The 18649-nt window shown below is 35.3% G+C and overlaps 1 protein-coding gene across 2 annotated transcripts in view; it reads left to right on the forward strand.

The window, feature by feature from the left end:
- SPATA17 (spermatogenesis associated 17) overlaps positions 1-18649 on the forward strand; it is a 202957-nt gene that overhangs the window by 35026 nt on the left and 149282 nt on the right. For both annotated transcript variants that reach the window (XM_057315487.1, XM_026517325.4), the window contains exon 5: positions 973-1076. In XM_057315487.1, the coding sequence (XP_057171470.1) occupies positions 973-1076 (104 nt within the window). The remainder of the gene's footprint in view (positions 1-972; positions 1077-18649) is intronic.

The following is an 18649-nucleotide window of genomic DNA, read 5'->3' on the forward strand; positions in this document are numbered from 1 at the left end:
TGCTTTTTTTTGTTGTTTTCCACAAAAAAAGATTATGCATTGTTATGTTTTTGTTTCGAGTTTGTCTAATAGAAATAAAACATAAAGAGATTGATTTCTCACAATTACTAGAGCATAATAAGGCATGAAGTAGTCCACATAAGTTTGTTCTCGGAGCCCCCACCCCCTTTCTCATACTTCTCCCATCTAAAAATACGTAAGTGCTTTCAACAGAAATCTTTCTTCATTGAAAATTGCATTTCACTCTGTTCCCAGTTCTATATTTTAATGGTTTAGAGAATGGGCTCTGAAGTCCTAATGTAATTCCTGGATCCATCACCAATGACCATATAATTATGAGGAAATTATATAACTTCTCTTTTTAGAAGTTTTCTCATCTGTAAATAAGATGATAAGAATATTTCTCATAGGAGTATTGTAAAGATTAAATGCATAAATATATGCAAAACTCTTAGAATAGTGCCTTACATAATAATACAATAAATGTTAGCTATTGTTATTGTTAAAGAAGTATTAAAATGTCATGATGAAGATATAAGACACATTTTGTTTAAAGATTTTGAAACCATCAAATTTTAAAAGCCCATTTGAAAATTGATTTTAATGAGACCAAATACCATCTTCCATTCAGTGGTTATGAAAAATAAAAAATCTGGTGAGGAAGTGGAAGTGGTAGAGATTGATAAGCAAATTTTTAATTGTTCTGTAGTTAATTTCACATTTAGTGTTTGTGAAAAATTATAAATTTTAAAAAATCTAATAACCTCTAAGTATGTTTTGTCTTTATAATATTTTATAATAAATCTGAGTACACTCTACATTTGCAACTGTATATACTGTTATATTAGTGGGAAAGCCTAAAACTTTATTTGATATGAGTTACCATCTATCATTACCTTAATTTTGAAGAACTGTTAATATTTTCACTAAAATGCTCACTGGCATATTTTATCTTTTTATTTACTTCAATAGATTCAGAGGCGATGGCGAGGGTATAGGATTCGGAAATACTGCTTTAATTATTTTTATTTGAAGGAGTACCTGAGAGCTGTTTCAGAGACCAACGATGCAATTAGGTGAGTATTGTACTAGTGACAATTTCAAAAAGGTTACTTAATAGATGTTGATCATAACCATACTTTGGAATACTTGCTAGAACTCAGTGATATTTTAGACAGAAATTTATTGATAAAATAGAGGTATATGATTCTATTTACCTTAAAAATTTATTGCTGTCATATTTTTAAATTTATTGTACTATAAATGAGATTATTTTTGTGTTCAGTAGGACTCTCTGATTCTATGCAAAATAGTTTTGGTAAAATTACCTCATTTAGAGATGGATTTATCTGTAAAATGATTCCATAGATGGAGATTTAAAGTATGATAAGCCTGAAATGTATTTTGAGAAATATGATCAATAGTAAGAACTTGCCTCTCAAAGGAGAAAAATTCATGGAACATAATTAAAGTGGACTGCTTACTATCAGCTTTGTTTCTTTAAACACGTAGAAAGCACCTGGATTTAGAGAATAGGATGACGTCTTTTGTAGATTTATGCAAAGTAAAGCTATTATAACACTATTTAGTCAGTTTTACCAAAGCTGCATGTGTAAGTTTTCGTATAACTTCAAATATATAGTTTTTCCCCCTTGTAATATGTCCCATTCTAATAACATATAAGTGACGATAGGCTTAGCATATGTTTAGATAAAAAAGGAATAGTAACTAAAAACAGTTGCCATTTATGTAGTTTTAATTTTTTTTCATACACTTTATCTTATTTTACTCTTAAAATTCTTTGAACTAGAGAGAACAATTGCACAATAAATTGCCAAAATAAGATTTTTGCCTGAGACCCTAAAGTTACATATATTATAAGAAATATCTGAAAACTGATTTTTCCGACTTTTAAATTTCTCACATAGGCTCTGTACATAAGAGGATCTGGTCTTTGGAGATTAAATGTTGGGTATTTGTGAGGTTGATTTCTTTGGAAACTGCAATTAAAAGTCTGGGAGGGTTGCAGTAAGACTTGGTCAATTGAAGAAGTTGCAAAACTCAGAAACATGTGGACGCCAGGGGACAGCTATTTGATTTCTTCCTTAAGAAATCCAAAGTCCTGGAGATGGGCTGGCTTTCTGCAAATGGCAGGCATGAGCCTGTCTGGAGGAAAGAGTTAGCAGAATATGTAAGAGAGGGGATTTGAGCAGGGCTAGGACAAAAGTGAGATGAGTGAGGCTCTTAAGGCACAAAAATTGAAGAGGTGCTTACTGGCAGGGCCATGTGGGTGCCAACCCTGCATTTTACAACCCCAAGAGGGCATCCTTAAATTGTACACTGGAGAGGCCTCTCTTGCTTCAACCTAGCCCATCACTGATAGGGGGAGGTCCTCAAAGAGACAAGTATGTGAAAGGCTTTGTAAAGGCCTGTATCTTCTGTCGGACAGGTATTTCCATTCATCCTTGTTTTCTTCCTAGTTTTACTGTGTATATCTCTAGTTACTGATACTGGTGTATCAGTGCTGACAATTTGCTTAACCTGATATTCTTTACCTTCTTTACCATATCACAGACTTACTCTTTCTACCTTTCTTAGAGGTTTTTTTTTTTTTTTAAAGACTTATTTAAGTGAGTGAGAGAGCACAGGGAAAGGGGCCTAGGAAGAGGGAGAGAGAAACACAAGCGGACTCCACACTGAGCATGGAGCCTGATGCGGGGCTTGATCTCAGGACCCAGAGATCATACCTGAGCTGAAACCAGGAGTTGGACGCTGAACTGACTGCGCACCCAGGCACCCCTTTCTTAGAGTTTTTAAGCCAGATTGAAGCTGAATGTAGCAAATGCTTTTTCATTATCTGCTAAAATAATTATAAATGCCCTTTTTCCTTTTTGACCTAGTGACGTGTTATAGAATGTATTTTTATTAATAAACTAAGTAGAAATACAGGTACAGTGTACCTTATTGATGTCATTTACATGACAAAGTAGGGCTCTCAAAGCCCCTCCCCTTCCAACCTGGTCTTCACTGTAGCCTGGCATGCCCTTGAAGGGACCCTCAGATACCTCTTTCGCCCCCTTTTTGATGTCTTTGTGTTTGTATTCGCCAGGCAGCAGGTTAGATCCACAACTGACAGTTGTGGGGTGGGGACATAGAAGGCCAGGCCAGTGAGCTGTTCATTCAGCTCAGGGATTACCTCCTTACCCATAGCTTTGGTGGAGGTGATAGAGGCAGAGATGATGTTTGAGGCAGCTCCTTGGCCATCACACCACAGTTTCCCAGAGGGGCCATTCATGGTCTTCTGCGTGGCAGTGATGGCGTAGGCTATGGTTGTGAGTTACTTCACAATGCCATGGTTGACCTTGGCCAGAGGGCCACACAGTTGGTGGTGCAGGAGGCATTGCTGACAATCTTGAGGGACTTGTCATATTTCTCATGGTTCATGCCAATCACAAACATGGGGGCATTAGCAGAAAAGATGACCTCTTGGCTCTACCCTTTAAGCCCCAGCCTTCTCCATAGTAGTGAAGACACCAGTAGACTCCACAATGTATTCAGCACCAACATCACCCCATTTGATGTTGGCAGGATCTCTCTCTCTTGGAAGATAGAGAAGGGCTTTTTTCCATTGCCGACAAGTTTCACATTGTCAGCCTTGACTGTGCCATTGAATTTGCCATGGGTGGAATCATACCGGAACAGGTAGATCGTATAGTTGATGTCAATGAAGGGGTCATTGATGACAACAATGTACACTTTGCCAGAGTCAAAAGCAGCGTTGGCGCCCAGGCACCCAAGATGACCAAATCTGTTTATTCTGACCTTCACCATTGTGTCTCAGGGATGTGGCTAGCACTGCACGAGAAGATGGAGCTATCTGTTGAACCAGGAGGAGCAGAGGAGGTATACTAATATTAAACCATCATTGTATGCTAGGAATATCTGTAACTGAGCCGTTGTTATTCTTTTGATTTATTAGTAAATTATATCCACTTTTGTATGCTTATTTAGTTATAGTTTTCTTGTGTTGTAATTTACAGGTATTGTTACCATGTTTTTGCTATATTTATTAGATGAACTGATAGATTATATGGCATGGCGATTGGAAAGGAAAAATAGTACTCTGTTTTCTATCTACTCAATACTCAGTACATCTGGTCATCAAATGTGTAGGTTTTCCATGCCAAGCAATCTCAGAGCAGCTAGTGTCCTATAATTTAACTCAATTCTAAAACTACTTATCTGGTGATAGCATCATATCCTTCAGGTTAAGGGCTCAATCCCACAAGACTGCCTCCCTTCCCACCCCCATCCAGACTGCAGATATCAATTGCAAGTGTTATGTCCCCAGTTTACCCACAACTTCTGTCCAACTTGACTACAAATCAGAGATTCCTAGGACCTCCTCCCCAAGATCAATCCACCTAGCACCTCCACGTATTCAACCCAGAAAATCTCTGAATTCTGTAGGTTCGAGGATTTTTATGGAGGCTTCCTTCACTAGGTATGATTGATTAAATCTTTGACCATTAGTGATTACCTCAACTTCCTGCCTCTCTCCCCTCCAGGGATGTTGGAGGTGGATGGGGTGGAGCTTAAAGTCCCAACCTTCTAATCACATGATTGGTTCTCCTGGTAGCCAGTCCCATTAGCATGTACTAGTCATCTCATTAGCATGCCCAAAGACACTTACCACTTTGAAGAAATTTCTAAGGTTTTGGAATGGGGTGTTGTAAAAAGACAGTGTTGGGGAAGGGCCAAAGGAGTGCTCTGGGGGTGTTAGGAAGTCTCCTTGGCTCAAAGTATAGCCCTACAGATAATGTATGTCTCTATGTATGTGAACTGGTTTAGCTTTTGTTGTTTGTTTTGACAGTAAATGGCAGTTCCAGGACTGCTTATTGTTTTTACACTCTCCTCTTAGAGATCTATAGCAAAGATAGCATTTCTGTGCATTTCCTCTTTTAGTCCTATGTCCCCTGCCATTCAGCAGTGTAGTTCAGGAAGTCTGCCACGGTCAAGGTTTGCTCTACAATATTCTTCGGAGCAAGGAGGGCATTGATGTTTTTTCTCCTAAGTATGCCACCTAGTTTTAGGAATTCTGCACCTGACAGTCTCTCTCTGAAGTCTGCATCTTAAGGTATCCTGTCTCCATGACATCTCTAATCTTGGTTGAATTTTCACTACTCTTGGTGGCCCTTTTTCATATATATTACTCTTCAGTGTTTCTAATTTTACTGATGATAGGGTTTCCTTTTATTTTCTTATTACCTTTCTTATTTTATGGAAGTCTAAGAGAGGAAGGTATAGAGATATATTTACTCCACTATCTCAAAATTGGAACTATATAGTTAACTTTCTAATATAAATCACAGTCTGTTTTCCTTTGTGTTACATACACAATGTAATGAAAGCATGCTACGGGGTACCATAGAGGAAGCACAGAAGAGGAACATCTAAGGCAAAGATTGGTGTTGGTCAGCATAGGAGTGGGAGTCTGGGTGTTAGGGACATCACTCAGAGGCTGTGAAGCTGAGCCCTGAAGATTGTGCAGAAATTAGGACATTAACACAGGAAATCTCACTGAGGTTGATGCATGGAAGATGATAGAAGGTTCGGTTAAAGATAAATCCAGACAGTTTAGTAGGAGCCATAATGTAACAGGGCATTTTAGACCATGTTAAAGAGTTTGGATGCTATACTGAGAACATTACTGTAGATTTCCCTTTTAAGAAGAGTGGCAGAATGATTACATTTGTATTTTGGCATGCATGTTTGATTGTATTTTTCATAATATTTATATTTAAATAGTGTGGTGATTATTAAAAGCATCATTAGGGTCATTAATTTTACTAAGTTAGTGTCATTTTCCTTCTCATAGAAGAACATATATAACACATTCGTTTGGATTATTTCTTCACATTTCTTTATTCTATTTTTCATTGAGAATCATTGGAATCAGGACTCTAGTTATCTTTTCCTGCTTTACAAATTACACTTGAAACAGCTTAAAGCAGTACACACTTATTAGCTCATCACGTTATCAGCCAGAAATCTGGGAGAGGCTCCATGCCTAGACTAAGATCTCTCATGAGCTTTTAGTCAGGCTGTCAGCCAGAGCTGCAGTCTCATAGGAAAGCTCAACTGGGGGAAGATCCTCACTCACTGTGGCCTCCATTATTCTGGCCGTTGTGCTTGAGTCCCTTGGTTTCTTGCCAAGTAGGCTTCCCTGTAGGGCAGCTTGTAACATGGAATTAGCAAGTGAACAAGAGGACACAAGAAAACATGAGGACGGAAACCACGGTCTTTTCATAACTTAATGTCGCTACATTCTGTTCATTTGAAGCAAGAGACTGGGTCCATCCCACACTCCAAAACAAGGGGATTCCATGAAGGATGAATACCATAGTGGGAATTATTGGTAGCCATCTCACAGGATACTTTCCACACCCAGTGACTTGCATATAGAATTTGTTCAATAAACATGTTGGTTTTCATCATTTTGCCTTGGGCAAAAGTTACTTTACGTTTACTTATGGCAATATTTTTAGGTGATATCTTTTCAAGATTATATTTCAAACTTTAATATTGTATCAAAGCAATTATGATGTATCCTGATTACTTATACCATCAAGGATCAAATGTATAGTTTCTGGGTTTCAAAGAGAAAATAAACGATCTAGTGCATTCTTCTATCTTTGGGTGGGGTAAAATAATTACAGAACAAAAAGTTAGTAAAATATATTCTACATCAGAATATGTTTGATCTGAATTATGTAGGTTACCAGACAACATTAGGCTTAACTTTAGTTTATCTGCTCTTTTATCAATAGAAATAGTTTATTTATTATATAATTAATAGTAAAAGAAATTACGTATATTATATAAAAATATATTTTTATAACCAAGAGTGGACCTATCACAAAGATAAATGGAATTGATTAATTTGAGGCTGGGTTTGCACTTGGTAGACATGTTCCTTTATAATATCTAGCCTGATATGCAAAAATTGCCCCAGGTTATGAATAAGAAAATTATGTAATGAAATTAAAAATCAGCTACAGAGTTACAGATTGGTAGCATTAATAAACATTATTAGCTTGGAGTGCAGAAAACTGACTTTTTTTTGACAGAAATTTAAGCTGGAAGTAATATATTCCCCCCAAGTTTAATGCTTCAGTGTAGTTTTTGGTTAATACCTTATAATAGTAGTGCTGTTTTGAATGTAATTTTGTCATTCGTCAAAGTGAATCAAAGTTTTTCAGCATGCTGATTTTGTATACAATGGTTTGGCTAGAAAGATTTTTATGACTATTATTCTTTACCTATCTTTTCATGTATCATGAGAATTTTTTTAAAGGATATATTTGTTTTGTTTTTATTGTAACAATTTTATTGAGATATAATTCATATATCAATTGTTTATCCATTTAAAGTGCACTATGCTATGGTGGTTAGTATATGCACAAAGTTGTGCAACCATCACCACAGTCTAAGAAAGAAATCCTTTAGCAGTGACCCAGCTCCATTCTTCCCATCCCTGCTCAGCCATTGGCAACCACTAATCTATTTTTTTTTTATCTCTATAGACTTGCCTATTGTGTACATTTCATATAAATTGAATCTTACAGTGTGGTTTTTTGTGGCTGATGTTTGGCCTGATATTTTCAAAGTTCATCCATGCTGTTGTATATAACAGTACTGCATTCCTTTTTCTTACTAATTAATATTTCATTCTATGGATAAACCACATATTATTTATCCATTTATCATTTGATGAACATTTGAGTTGTTTCCACTCTATTATGAATAATGATGCTATGAACATTTATACACAAATTTTTGTATGGAAATAGGTTTCCATTTCTTTTGGGTACTTCATGAAAGCTTTAATTTAACAAGTTTAAGACATGAATAGCTAGGAACATTGACTTTGGGAATGAGATTGATGTGGACTAGTCACGATTCTGCCACTTTGTAGTTGTGTGAACTTGAACTAGTTACTTAATCTTACAGAAATTAGGTTTCTTCATCTGCACATCAGAGCAGCAGTATTTAGTTTGCAGAATATTTTGAGGCATGCAGTATGTGAAGCACTGGGCATATAATTGACACTCAACTAATAATAGCTGTTACTATCAAGGACAAAGAAGAGCTAGTATTTGTAAACATACTTCCCTGTGATGTTATAAGAATAATACTCAGTTTTAGGAGGCTATTTTTAATTCAAAGTAAACAAACATAAAATTTCATGAATTAGCTTGTGTATTTTAAAAGAATTTATAGAAACATTGATTGCTGAGTACAATTTAAGTTATCAGTATTTTTGTGACATTAAGCCATTGCTAAAAATTTTCTTTCAGAGGGCTGGAAGGAAAAGCAAAGAACGGAACATAGAACAAAGTTGGAAAAGATGCAATAATGAATACACAAACATCTTTTTTTGAAATTTAGAATTTTTTTACATTTTTATTGATTTATCTTTAAAGATTTTAATTAATAATTAATTAATTAATTTAGAGCATGAGCTGAGGGAGGAACAGAGGGGAAGGGAGAGAGTGAATCCTAAGCAGGCTTCATGCCCAGCATGTAGCCCAACATGGGGCTCTGTGTCAGCCTAACCCTGAGATCGAGCCCTGTGTTGGGCTCCATGCTCAGCACAGTGTCTGCTTGTCCTTTTCCCCCTGCTCTTCCCTTGGCGCTCTCTTTCTCTCTCTCAAATAAATAAATAAAATCTTAAAAAAAAATAAAGTGACAAGGAATATATGTCGATATAATACGTGCATATTATTATATATATATATTACTTATTACCAAATGTTTATAATAGATAAGAGAATTGTTTTGCCATATCCTCACTATGTCCCTAGTGGTGACCACTTTTTTCTTTTAGCTATTTCTTTTTACACCAAGTGTTTCTAAATTATATGTGTATCTGATACCGTCTGATTTTACATCCTCGGATCTTTTACATTACTTTCACATAATATGGTAGATGAGGGTTTAACTCATGTTCTTCCCATCTCCACTTCCATCTATTTTCAGAGAAATCAGTATTAGTGTTTACATTATCATGATTAAAGAATCAAAGTTCCTTACAAAGGCAATTAATATAGGATGAATATATTTACCTTATTCTGTTTTTTAATTAATTTCTATTTTCCTTATATTTTTCTTCTTGCCCTATCTGCAAATTATATCTGCCATTGATTATTTCCCAGGTATTCTATCCTATCAGGAAATTTAGTAAGTCCCCTCTTCCTCTGGAGCTTGCCCTCTTTGGCCTCTCCATCATCCTGCTGCAAACAGACTGCATTTTCTCTAGACATGATGCAGATTTCTTGAGAAGACATCTCTTAACTTTCTCTGGGTCTGACCTCTCTGTTTTGTGGATCAGTGTTGTCTTTTTATGATTTATTTTCTTGTCTTTCTGGAGCAACTGCTCTAATAATGTGCATGGAAGGCAATTTTGGGAGTCTTTACTTGTTTTAAATATGTCTTATTCTATCCTCAAACTCCATTAGTAGCTTGGCTGGATGAAACCTCCTCAGTTGCAAATCATTTGCCCATAGAGTTTTGAAGACATGCTCCATTGTTTTCCAACGTTCAAAATTGCTAACTGCTTACTTGTTTGTTTCTCCTTCCTTTGAAAATGATCTATTTTTTTTTCAACCGTGTTAGTTTAAGTCCCCCAAAAGCAAATACTAAGATGGAATTAGATGTACAAGAAATTTAATGTGGGGAAGAAGCAGGAAAAGGTGGGGGGAAACCTTTAGTCCACAATGTAAGTCTGACATCTATGAAAAAAAAGAGAGAAAGAAGATTGGGAAGAGACTGGGATTGCAATACATTTTCAAGAAAGGCTGATGGGCTGTCCTCAAGCCGGTTACCCTTTGGAGGAGTCTGCTGTCTCACCAGAATAATCCTGCCTTAGTACCTCCATTCCCCATTCTCAATCACTGGCTGAGGGAGGTGTGACATTGGTATGATCATGTTGGTGGATTCAGTGGTACATTTCTGTGGGCATTACAGATTGTTTTGAATTTTTCCCCTGGAACTTTTGAAATTTCTCAATTACGATTTTTATAAGTATTTTGCATCCATTGTTTGAGTTATCAATGTATCCTTTAGTTCTAAGATACAATATTCTTTCTGAGATAATTTCTTCACTTCTGTTTCCTTCTGTTCTTTCTTCACATGGTTCTTATTGGTTGGATGTTGGACCTCCAGAAGTAATGTGCTAGGTCTCTTACCTTTCTGCCCCCACTCCCTTCACCTTGGGCCTTTGTCCTTTCATTCTATATTTGTGAGAGACTTCCTTCCTACCCTACTAAAATTTTTATTTTAGCAATAATTTTAAACTTTCATTAAATATTTCTACTATTTGGATCTTTTCTTCTTTCATATCATTCTGTTCTTATTATTTTGTTAATGAACTATCTCATATTTCTCTAAAAGTACTAGAGCAATTAGGGTCTTGGCTGGAAGCAGAATCCACTTCAGGATTTATTTTTCAAATAAAGAGAGTTAAATGAAAGGATGACTTCAGAGATATGTGCAGGGTTAAGGGCGCAGAAAAGAATGTTTTGGCATTTGAGGCTGACGACAGTGGGATGTTGCTACGGCCAGGGTCAAAGAGTTAAGGCAAAAAAATAGCATTAATGGTTATAGTAAGAGCCAAGGAGAAATTTACAACCTCCACCCCTGGCCATGACCTATACTTGTAAAGGAATGCAGCTGTTCCCAGAGGTATGTGGCACTAAAGGGAGACGGAAATGAGGTAAAAATACCCAATTTCTTCCTCCTGAATTTTAGTCTTCTGTTAGATTAAATCCAGCTGAAAACTAGCCTAAGTGATACAGTTTGTAGGGCTTAGCTTTTTGGTCACAGTGCAGGGCACAGAAGTACGTAGAATGAATTGGGGGTGTAGCAAATGTAAAATAATCAGCATAGGTAATAACAGAAGTTTAGAGTTTAAGTTTTATTCAGTCTCTGTGTTCTCAATTTCCTCCAGGGTGTTTTTTGTTTTTCTTCAAGTTGACTATTTTCATTTTCCCTTCTATACTAGAATCTATCCTGACATAACTGGCGTGTGTGTTCATTTGTACATGAGTGTGAGAAATTGAAACACCAATTTCAATGTGTACATATATTGAAGATTTTGTTGCTGGTAGGTTTCATTTACTTTTAAGGTGATAAGTCAGGGAGCTGACTCCTTTTGCTAGTGGATGCCCAAATGCCAGTATGTGGAGGTTATTTAGTTTCTTTTAGGCTATTTAGTTTCTCCAGAGGAACTTCTCTTGCTCTACTGAGGGAGTAGATGCTGTCGCTGCCATTGGGTGTTGGGTAAGGGAAGATATCTTGTGTGTCATACCCACAAGTTATTATACTCTAAGTCCTATGCCTTTTCTCTCAGTTTCTTCAGAGTACAACCTTAATCCCTCACCTAAGAGATTGAAGCCCGAATGCTTCACTCCATATATGTGCTGAAAAAACAAAAGTGTGTGGCTGTCGTAGATGTGTAGCTTATGGTGAAACTGCTACATCATTGTAGAACTGAGATGGGATTCTACATCTTATGACGTCAAGGAGGGTGCATTTTCCAATATCTTACACTACACTTTTTTCTGTATGCAGAACTAATGAAATGATAGATCTTAGGAAGTTCAAGTTTCTCAGTTGGATTACATTTGGTGCATAGTTAAATTCTGGATGCCACTATTTGTGGTGAACATTGACCAAAAAATCTGCATCCAGCTGAAAACAACCTGAAATATAAGGGGTGTGGAAATCATAAAGAGTTGGTCAAGACTGGAAGACGGAAGCCCAAAGTAAGGCATGACATCTATATTCAGATTTCAAAGAACCATCGTGTACTACATGTATAAAAAGGGAAAAAATTAAGGCAAATGGTAGATTTTAGTTCAACATGAAAAACATATTTCCAATAATTAGAGCTATTGAGTAATAGGCTGACTTATGAGGTATAAAACATCCGACAGAAGGCTTCATCTACAATGTTGGGACTTTTATAGAAAGGAGTTCTGAAGTTGATGACAAACTGGAAGATTTCCAATTTCCCTTTAAATCTGAGATCGCTTGTTTAACATGATAATATGTTTAAAAGACGCAAATCTATATATTTATTTACCTCAAAACTTAAAGCACTTCGAATTCCATAAAGGTGCTAGGAGAATTTAAATGAGACTAATCTATGTCATAAGGGATTCACAAATTACATGGTATAAAATTATCACTAGGCATGACCAGGACGGATATGATAATACATGTAAATCAAGATGTGGGTATATATGCACATATTACAGTTATGTATTTATAACTCTTAACTAATCTAAAGTTAAAAGTTCTCTAAGTCTATCATGAAATTTTAAAAATATTTTAAATACTAAATATATTAATGAAATATATACTCCTGAAAGATAAAGGCTGCCTTGCATTCCCATAGATAGAAAAAAGTTTTCTTAGGTGGCAACACCTCCTCAAATCACCAAATTGGTCCTTAAAGTTTTGGAGAAGAATGATTAAGGATTTATCATTAATAGGACCATTATTCTAATTTTAATATTATATTTATGAGTACTAAATTCATTGACATGCTTGCCAAAATACTAAATCGGAGATTGAACTGCTGTTAAAATGCTTTTTTGACTTTTTATGATCTGAATAGTGCTGATGAAATAACACATGTAGGAGAACAGCATCCAGTTCTTTCAGGATCCCTGTGCAGCTCTGCCATACTGGCATGGACTGGGCTGTGTGCCTGGTTTCTGTGGTTATTTTGAAATCCATCAATCCATACCCATAACTTGGTATATTAAAAACTGGCTTTCTCTTCTTTGCCTATTGCTATTATTTACCTGTGAATAACTTCCAGTGGAACTATGAGAAATTCGTAGTTTCTAAAGTTCATAATTCCTCTCTCTCTTCCATTTCCTGTTAAACTATCAGTGTTTGTTCCCAATGAAGATGGTCACCATCTAAAGCTCACAGCTAACAGCTTGCTGTTTCAGAATATTTATATCAATATTTGTGTTAAATGCTATCTTTTTAGTCTGCTAATTTGCATTTGTTTTCAAGAATAAAGCAAAAAAAAAAAAAAAAACCGTTGAGTGATTTTTATGAATATTCATCTAGTTTCTAGGAAACTCAGTCCAAAAGATTTGAACGTTATCTCTCATCTTTATAATGGTTATCTGGGACCCTCAATATGACCACCATGATAGTCTTTAAGTAATCTTTCTCTGCTATAAAACCATACAGAGTCAACAAAGGCATTAAGCTAATGACAAAACTGAAGAGCATTGAGATCACTTAACATTTGGTATCAGGGAAACAGTACGAAATAGATTTCTGGTTCTCTGGAGTTGAAGACTTAATACATTAAACTATCTAGGCAGCACATTTCCAATTGTGCTTTAATTAACAAAGAAATAGAAACATGAAGGAAATCAGCATGTCTTCTCAGATTGGTAACATGTGCAGCCCCCAAAATCAAAGGAAGAACTACTATAGTAAAAACCTATAGAGTAGTGTTGGTCTTGTGCTGTCACATATGGATTCTTCAGAACTTTCACTGACTTCATTTTAAAGTCAGAATTAATGTGGGAAATACTAATGTAAGCAATAAGGTCTGGAATATATCTAGTCTATCAATATTGGGCACATGCTTGATAATCATTTCCTCTGTAGACATATGCACAATGTAGATATAAAGCATTCTAACTGAGGAGTTGCTTAAATCTTGTAAAACATAAATGAAATATTTAATTATAAATTCATTAAAAATTTATTCTGTTGGTATATAGCATGTCTATGTGTTTTTGGTAAATAATAAGAGGAAGATCAGTCTTGTATGTGGTAATCATAAATGTCATAATTATCAAGCTAAAAATTTATATGGACAGATTTAGACATTGTAAGCAATGACAAAATAAATAGACTAATCACAGTAAATTATATTTACTAAGCATCTGTTGTGTGCATGGTGTTTTATATGTTATCTATCTAAACAAAACTCCTTTGGGGATGTATATTATATTTTCAAGATGAAAAACTAAAACTCAGGGTCTAAGTAACTTGGGTCACACAACTAAGTAGTGATCTGGAGATTTGAGCTCAGTGTTTTTTTGTTTTTTTTTTTTTTAATCAAAACAGATAGCCTCTTTGTATTTTTGAATTATTGCAAGTTTTATCAGTCATGTTTCAGTAGCATACAGCATCAGTAAGCTCACTTAAAACCCATTACTAATGAAATGATAGATGTTGGTGGATTCTTATAAATGAATTGCCTTCTCTGCTGCTGGGGATAGAAAACGAAAAACTCACCTTCTTAGACTTCCTTTTGGTGGCATTACCATATGACTTGGTCATGCCCAGTGAAATAAAATATTAAAAGTAATAGAACTACGGGAACTGACTAGATCGCATCTGTTCTACCGTGTGATATAGATCGTTAACAGTTGAGGCCTTGGCATTAATTGAAATGGTAGGTACATTTCACAATATTGGTGTATGCTGCCTCCTCCTTGCCTCTTTCAACAAATTTCTGTCAGAAGTAGATGAACTTGGACTAGACGGAGCTAATCTGTAGGCAGAGATGGAAGGTAGTACTGCCTTGCTAAGGGAACTGCTCTCTGTACAGTGTGTATTTTTTGAGAGTCTTACCATTTGGAACTTTGTGGCATTGTAAAACCCAACTGGTTTTGTACCTCAAACTGATGAATTTATTAGCAGTGGCTATGAACTTTAGGGCCTTAGCTGGAGATAACCACAAGGCCTTGGCAGGTATGTGGCTCACATAGAGCCCAAGACAAATATCAGAATAGGGATATTATGTTGTCTGACAATGACTAAGTTGATTCAGACCAACCATCCTCAAAATGACATCTAAGCATCACCGAGTTCTCAACTTAGTAAATAATTTACTAGCCAATGTAAAAGAAGGTAATTCAGGGATGTAAGTCTATAGTCAAAGCTGCTTTTGCCTTGCATGACTTTAAAAATAGTCACCCATAGTTCTTTTGATATTGTAGGGTTTCTTTTGTGACTTTTAATACTGAATCCAATGGAATCTATTTAATATGAGGAGTAAGTTTAAAATTCAGTTTAAGATTTTTTAAAATGGCTAACAAGTCATTGCAATAGTATTTATTAAATGATTCAATTATCTCTCACTGTTAAGTGTCATCTTACATATTAAGTCTCCACATGTGCTCAGCTATATCTCTTGACTATCAATGCCATCTGATTTATCTCTCTTTTTGTAATCCTGTATAGTATTACATGGATTAAGTACCTATAAATTGCTTTCGTTTTTCAGAAGATGCTGTGGCTACTTTAATTTTCATCCAACTAAATTATAAATCATTTTGGCATGTTTCAAAAAATATCAAATTGGGACTTTAAATTTAAATTAAATTTGTAGAATGGAATATAGGTAAAAATAATACTTTAATAATTCAAATCATCTTGTCAAGGAATGAAGTATATCTCTTCATTTATGTGGGTATTTTTAAATGTTCATTAGTAAAACTTTATTATTTTCTCAATAAAAGGTCTGCTTTTTTGGTTTGTCTCTCTTTTTTTTCCTTTGTTCCTTTGTTTTGTTTCTTAAATTCCACATCTGAGTAAAATCATACAATATTTGTCTTTCTCTGAGTGGCTTATTTCACTTAGCATAATACTCTCTAGCTCCATCTATGTCATTGCAAATGGCAAGATTTCATTCTTTTCTGTGGCTGAATAATATTCCACTGTTTGTGTGTGTGTGGGGGGGGTTTCTTTATATAGTATCATGTAATCTGCAAATAGTGAAAGTTTTACTTCTTCCTTACCAATTCAGATACCTTTTATTTATTTTTTTGTTGTCTGATTGCTGTACCTAGGACATCAGTACTTTGTTGAGTAAAAGTGGTGTGAGTGGATATCCCTGTCTTGTTCCTGAGCTTAGGGGGAAAAGCTCTCAGTTATTCCTCATTGTGTATGATGTTAGCTGTGGGTTTTTCTTATATGACCTTTATTATGTTGAGATATGTTCACTCTACACCTACTTTGTGGGGGGGTTTTATCATGAATGAATGTGTACTTTGTCAAATGCTTTTTCTGCATCTGTTAGCATGATCATATGATTTTTATCCTTGTTGATGTGATGTATCATGTTGATTGATTTGCAAATATTGAACCACCCTTGCATCCCAGGAATAAATCCCACTTGATCATGGTGAATGATTTTTTTTAATTGTTGGATTTGGTATGCTAATATTTTGTTGAGGAATTTTGCATCTGTGTTCATCAGAGACATTGGCCTGTAGTTCTCTTTGTTTTGTGGTGTCTTTTATCTCATTTTGGTACTAAGGCATTGCTGGCCTCCAAGAATGAATTTGGAAGTTTTCCTTCTTATATTTTTTGGAAAAGTTTGAGAAGAATAAGTATTAACTCTTTTTTAAATCTTTGGTAGAATTCCCCTCTGAAGCTGTCTGATCCTGGACTTCGGTTTTTTGGGAGTTTTTAAATTACTGACTCAGTTTCATTGCTAGTAATTGGTCTATTCAATTTTGCTATGTCTTCCTGCTTCAGTTTTGGTAGGTTATATGTTTTTAGGAATTTATACTTTTCTTCTGTGTTGTAAAATTTGTTGGCATATAATTTTTCATGATTTTGCTTTATAGTCACTTGGGGTGGTGTTATTTCTCCTCTTTCATTAGTGATTTTGTTTGAGTCCTTTCTCTTTTTTATGAGTCTGGCTAGAAGTTTACCAATTTTGTTGATCTTCAAAGAACCAGCTGCTGACTTCATTGATCTGTTTTTTTGTTGTTGTTGTTTTGTTTTTGTTTTTGTTTGTTTGTTTTTATTTGTTTCTATTTTCTTCTTTCTGCTGGTTTGGGGTTTTGTTTCTTCTTTTTCAAATTCCTTTACGTATAAGGTTAGGTTGTTTATTTGAGATTTTTCTTGCTTCTTGAGGTAGGCCTCTATTGTTATAAACTTCCCTCTTAGAACTTATTTTGCTGCATCCCCTATATTTTGGTTCATTGTGTTTTCATTTTTCTCCATGTAATTTTTATTTCTTCTTTGATTTCTTGGCTGACCCATTTCTTGATTTACAGCATGTTATTTAACCTCCATGTATTTTTTCTCTTTCCAGATTTTTTTCTTACGGTTGATTTCTAGTTTCGTAGTATTTTGATCGGAAAAGATGCACGGTATGGCTTTGATCTTTTTGAATTTGTTGAAACTTGTTTCGTGGGCTAATATGTGATCTATTCTGGAGAATGTTCTGTGTGCACTTGAAAAGAATGTGTATTCTGCTTGTTGGGATGGGATGTTCTGAAAATATGTTAAATCCACCTGGCGCAGTGTGTCATTCACAGCCACTCTTTCCTTGTTGATTTTCTGTTTGGATGATGTGTCCATCAATGTAAGTGGAGTGTTAAAGTCCCATACTATTATTGTATTACTGTTGATTAGTTCCTTTATGTTTGTTGTTAACTGTTTTATGTATTTGGGTGATCATATGTTGAGTGCCTGAATATTTATAACTATTATATTTTCTTGTTAGACTGTTCACTTTGTTATTATATACCATCCTTCTTTATGTCTTGTTACAGTCTTTGTTTTAAAGTCTATTTATCCGATATAAGTATTGCTACCCAGGCTTTTCTTTGACATCCATTTGCATGATAAGTGTTTCTCCATCCCCTCACTTTAGATCTGCATGTGTTGTTAGGTCTGACATGAGTCTCTTGTAGGCAGCATATAGATGCATCTTTTTTAATCCATTCTATCACCTGTGTCTTTTGATTGGAGTTTTTAGTCCATTTACATTCAAAGTAATTATTGATAGGTATGTATTTTTTGCCATTTTGTTTCTTATTTTATGGTTGTTTTTGTAGTTCTTCTCTGATCCTTTCTTCTCTTGCTCTTTTCTCTCATGGTTTTCTGGCTTTAGTGATATACTTGGTTTCCTTTCTCTTTATTTTTTGTATATCTATTACTGGTTTTTTATTTATGGTTACCTTTATATAGCAGTCTATATTAACTTGTCGGTTGCTTAAGTTTGAACCCATGCTTTGCTCCTCTCCCCACCATGTTGTAGGTATATGGTGTCATACTTTACCTCCCTTTATTTTTTAGTTCCTTGACTTATTTTTACAGATATCACTGCTTTTATGCTTCCTACTTTTCTTACTCTTACTTACGATCTTTCCTTTCCACTCAAAGAGTCTCCTTTAACATTCTTCAGGGTTGTTTTAGTGGTCATGAACTCCTTTAGCTTTTGTTTTTCTGGGAAACTCTTTATCTCTCCTATTCTGAATGATAGCCTTGATGGATACAGAATTCTTGGCTGCAGATTTTTCTTTTCAGCACTTTGAATATATCATGCCACTGCCCTCTGGACTGCACAGTTCCTGCTGAAAAATGCTCTGATAGACATACTGAGTTCTCCTCATATGAAACTGCCTTCTTTTCTCTTGCCGTTTTAAAATTTATTTCCTTATCACCAATTTTTGCTATTTTAATAACCGTGTCTTGGTGTGGACCTCCTTAGGTTGATTTTGTTGGGGGATCTCTGTGCCTCCTGGATCTGGATATCTGTTTCCTTTCCTAGATTAAGGAAGTTTTCAGCTGTTATTCC

The sequence above is a fragment of the Ursus arctos genome, unplaced genomic scaffold, assembly GCF_023065955.2.
Source record: "Ursus arctos isolate Adak ecotype North America unplaced genomic scaffold, UrsArc2.0 scaffold_2, whole genome shotgun sequence".
Classification (NCBI taxonomy): domain Eukaryota; kingdom Metazoa; phylum Chordata; class Mammalia; order Carnivora; family Ursidae; genus Ursus; species Ursus arctos.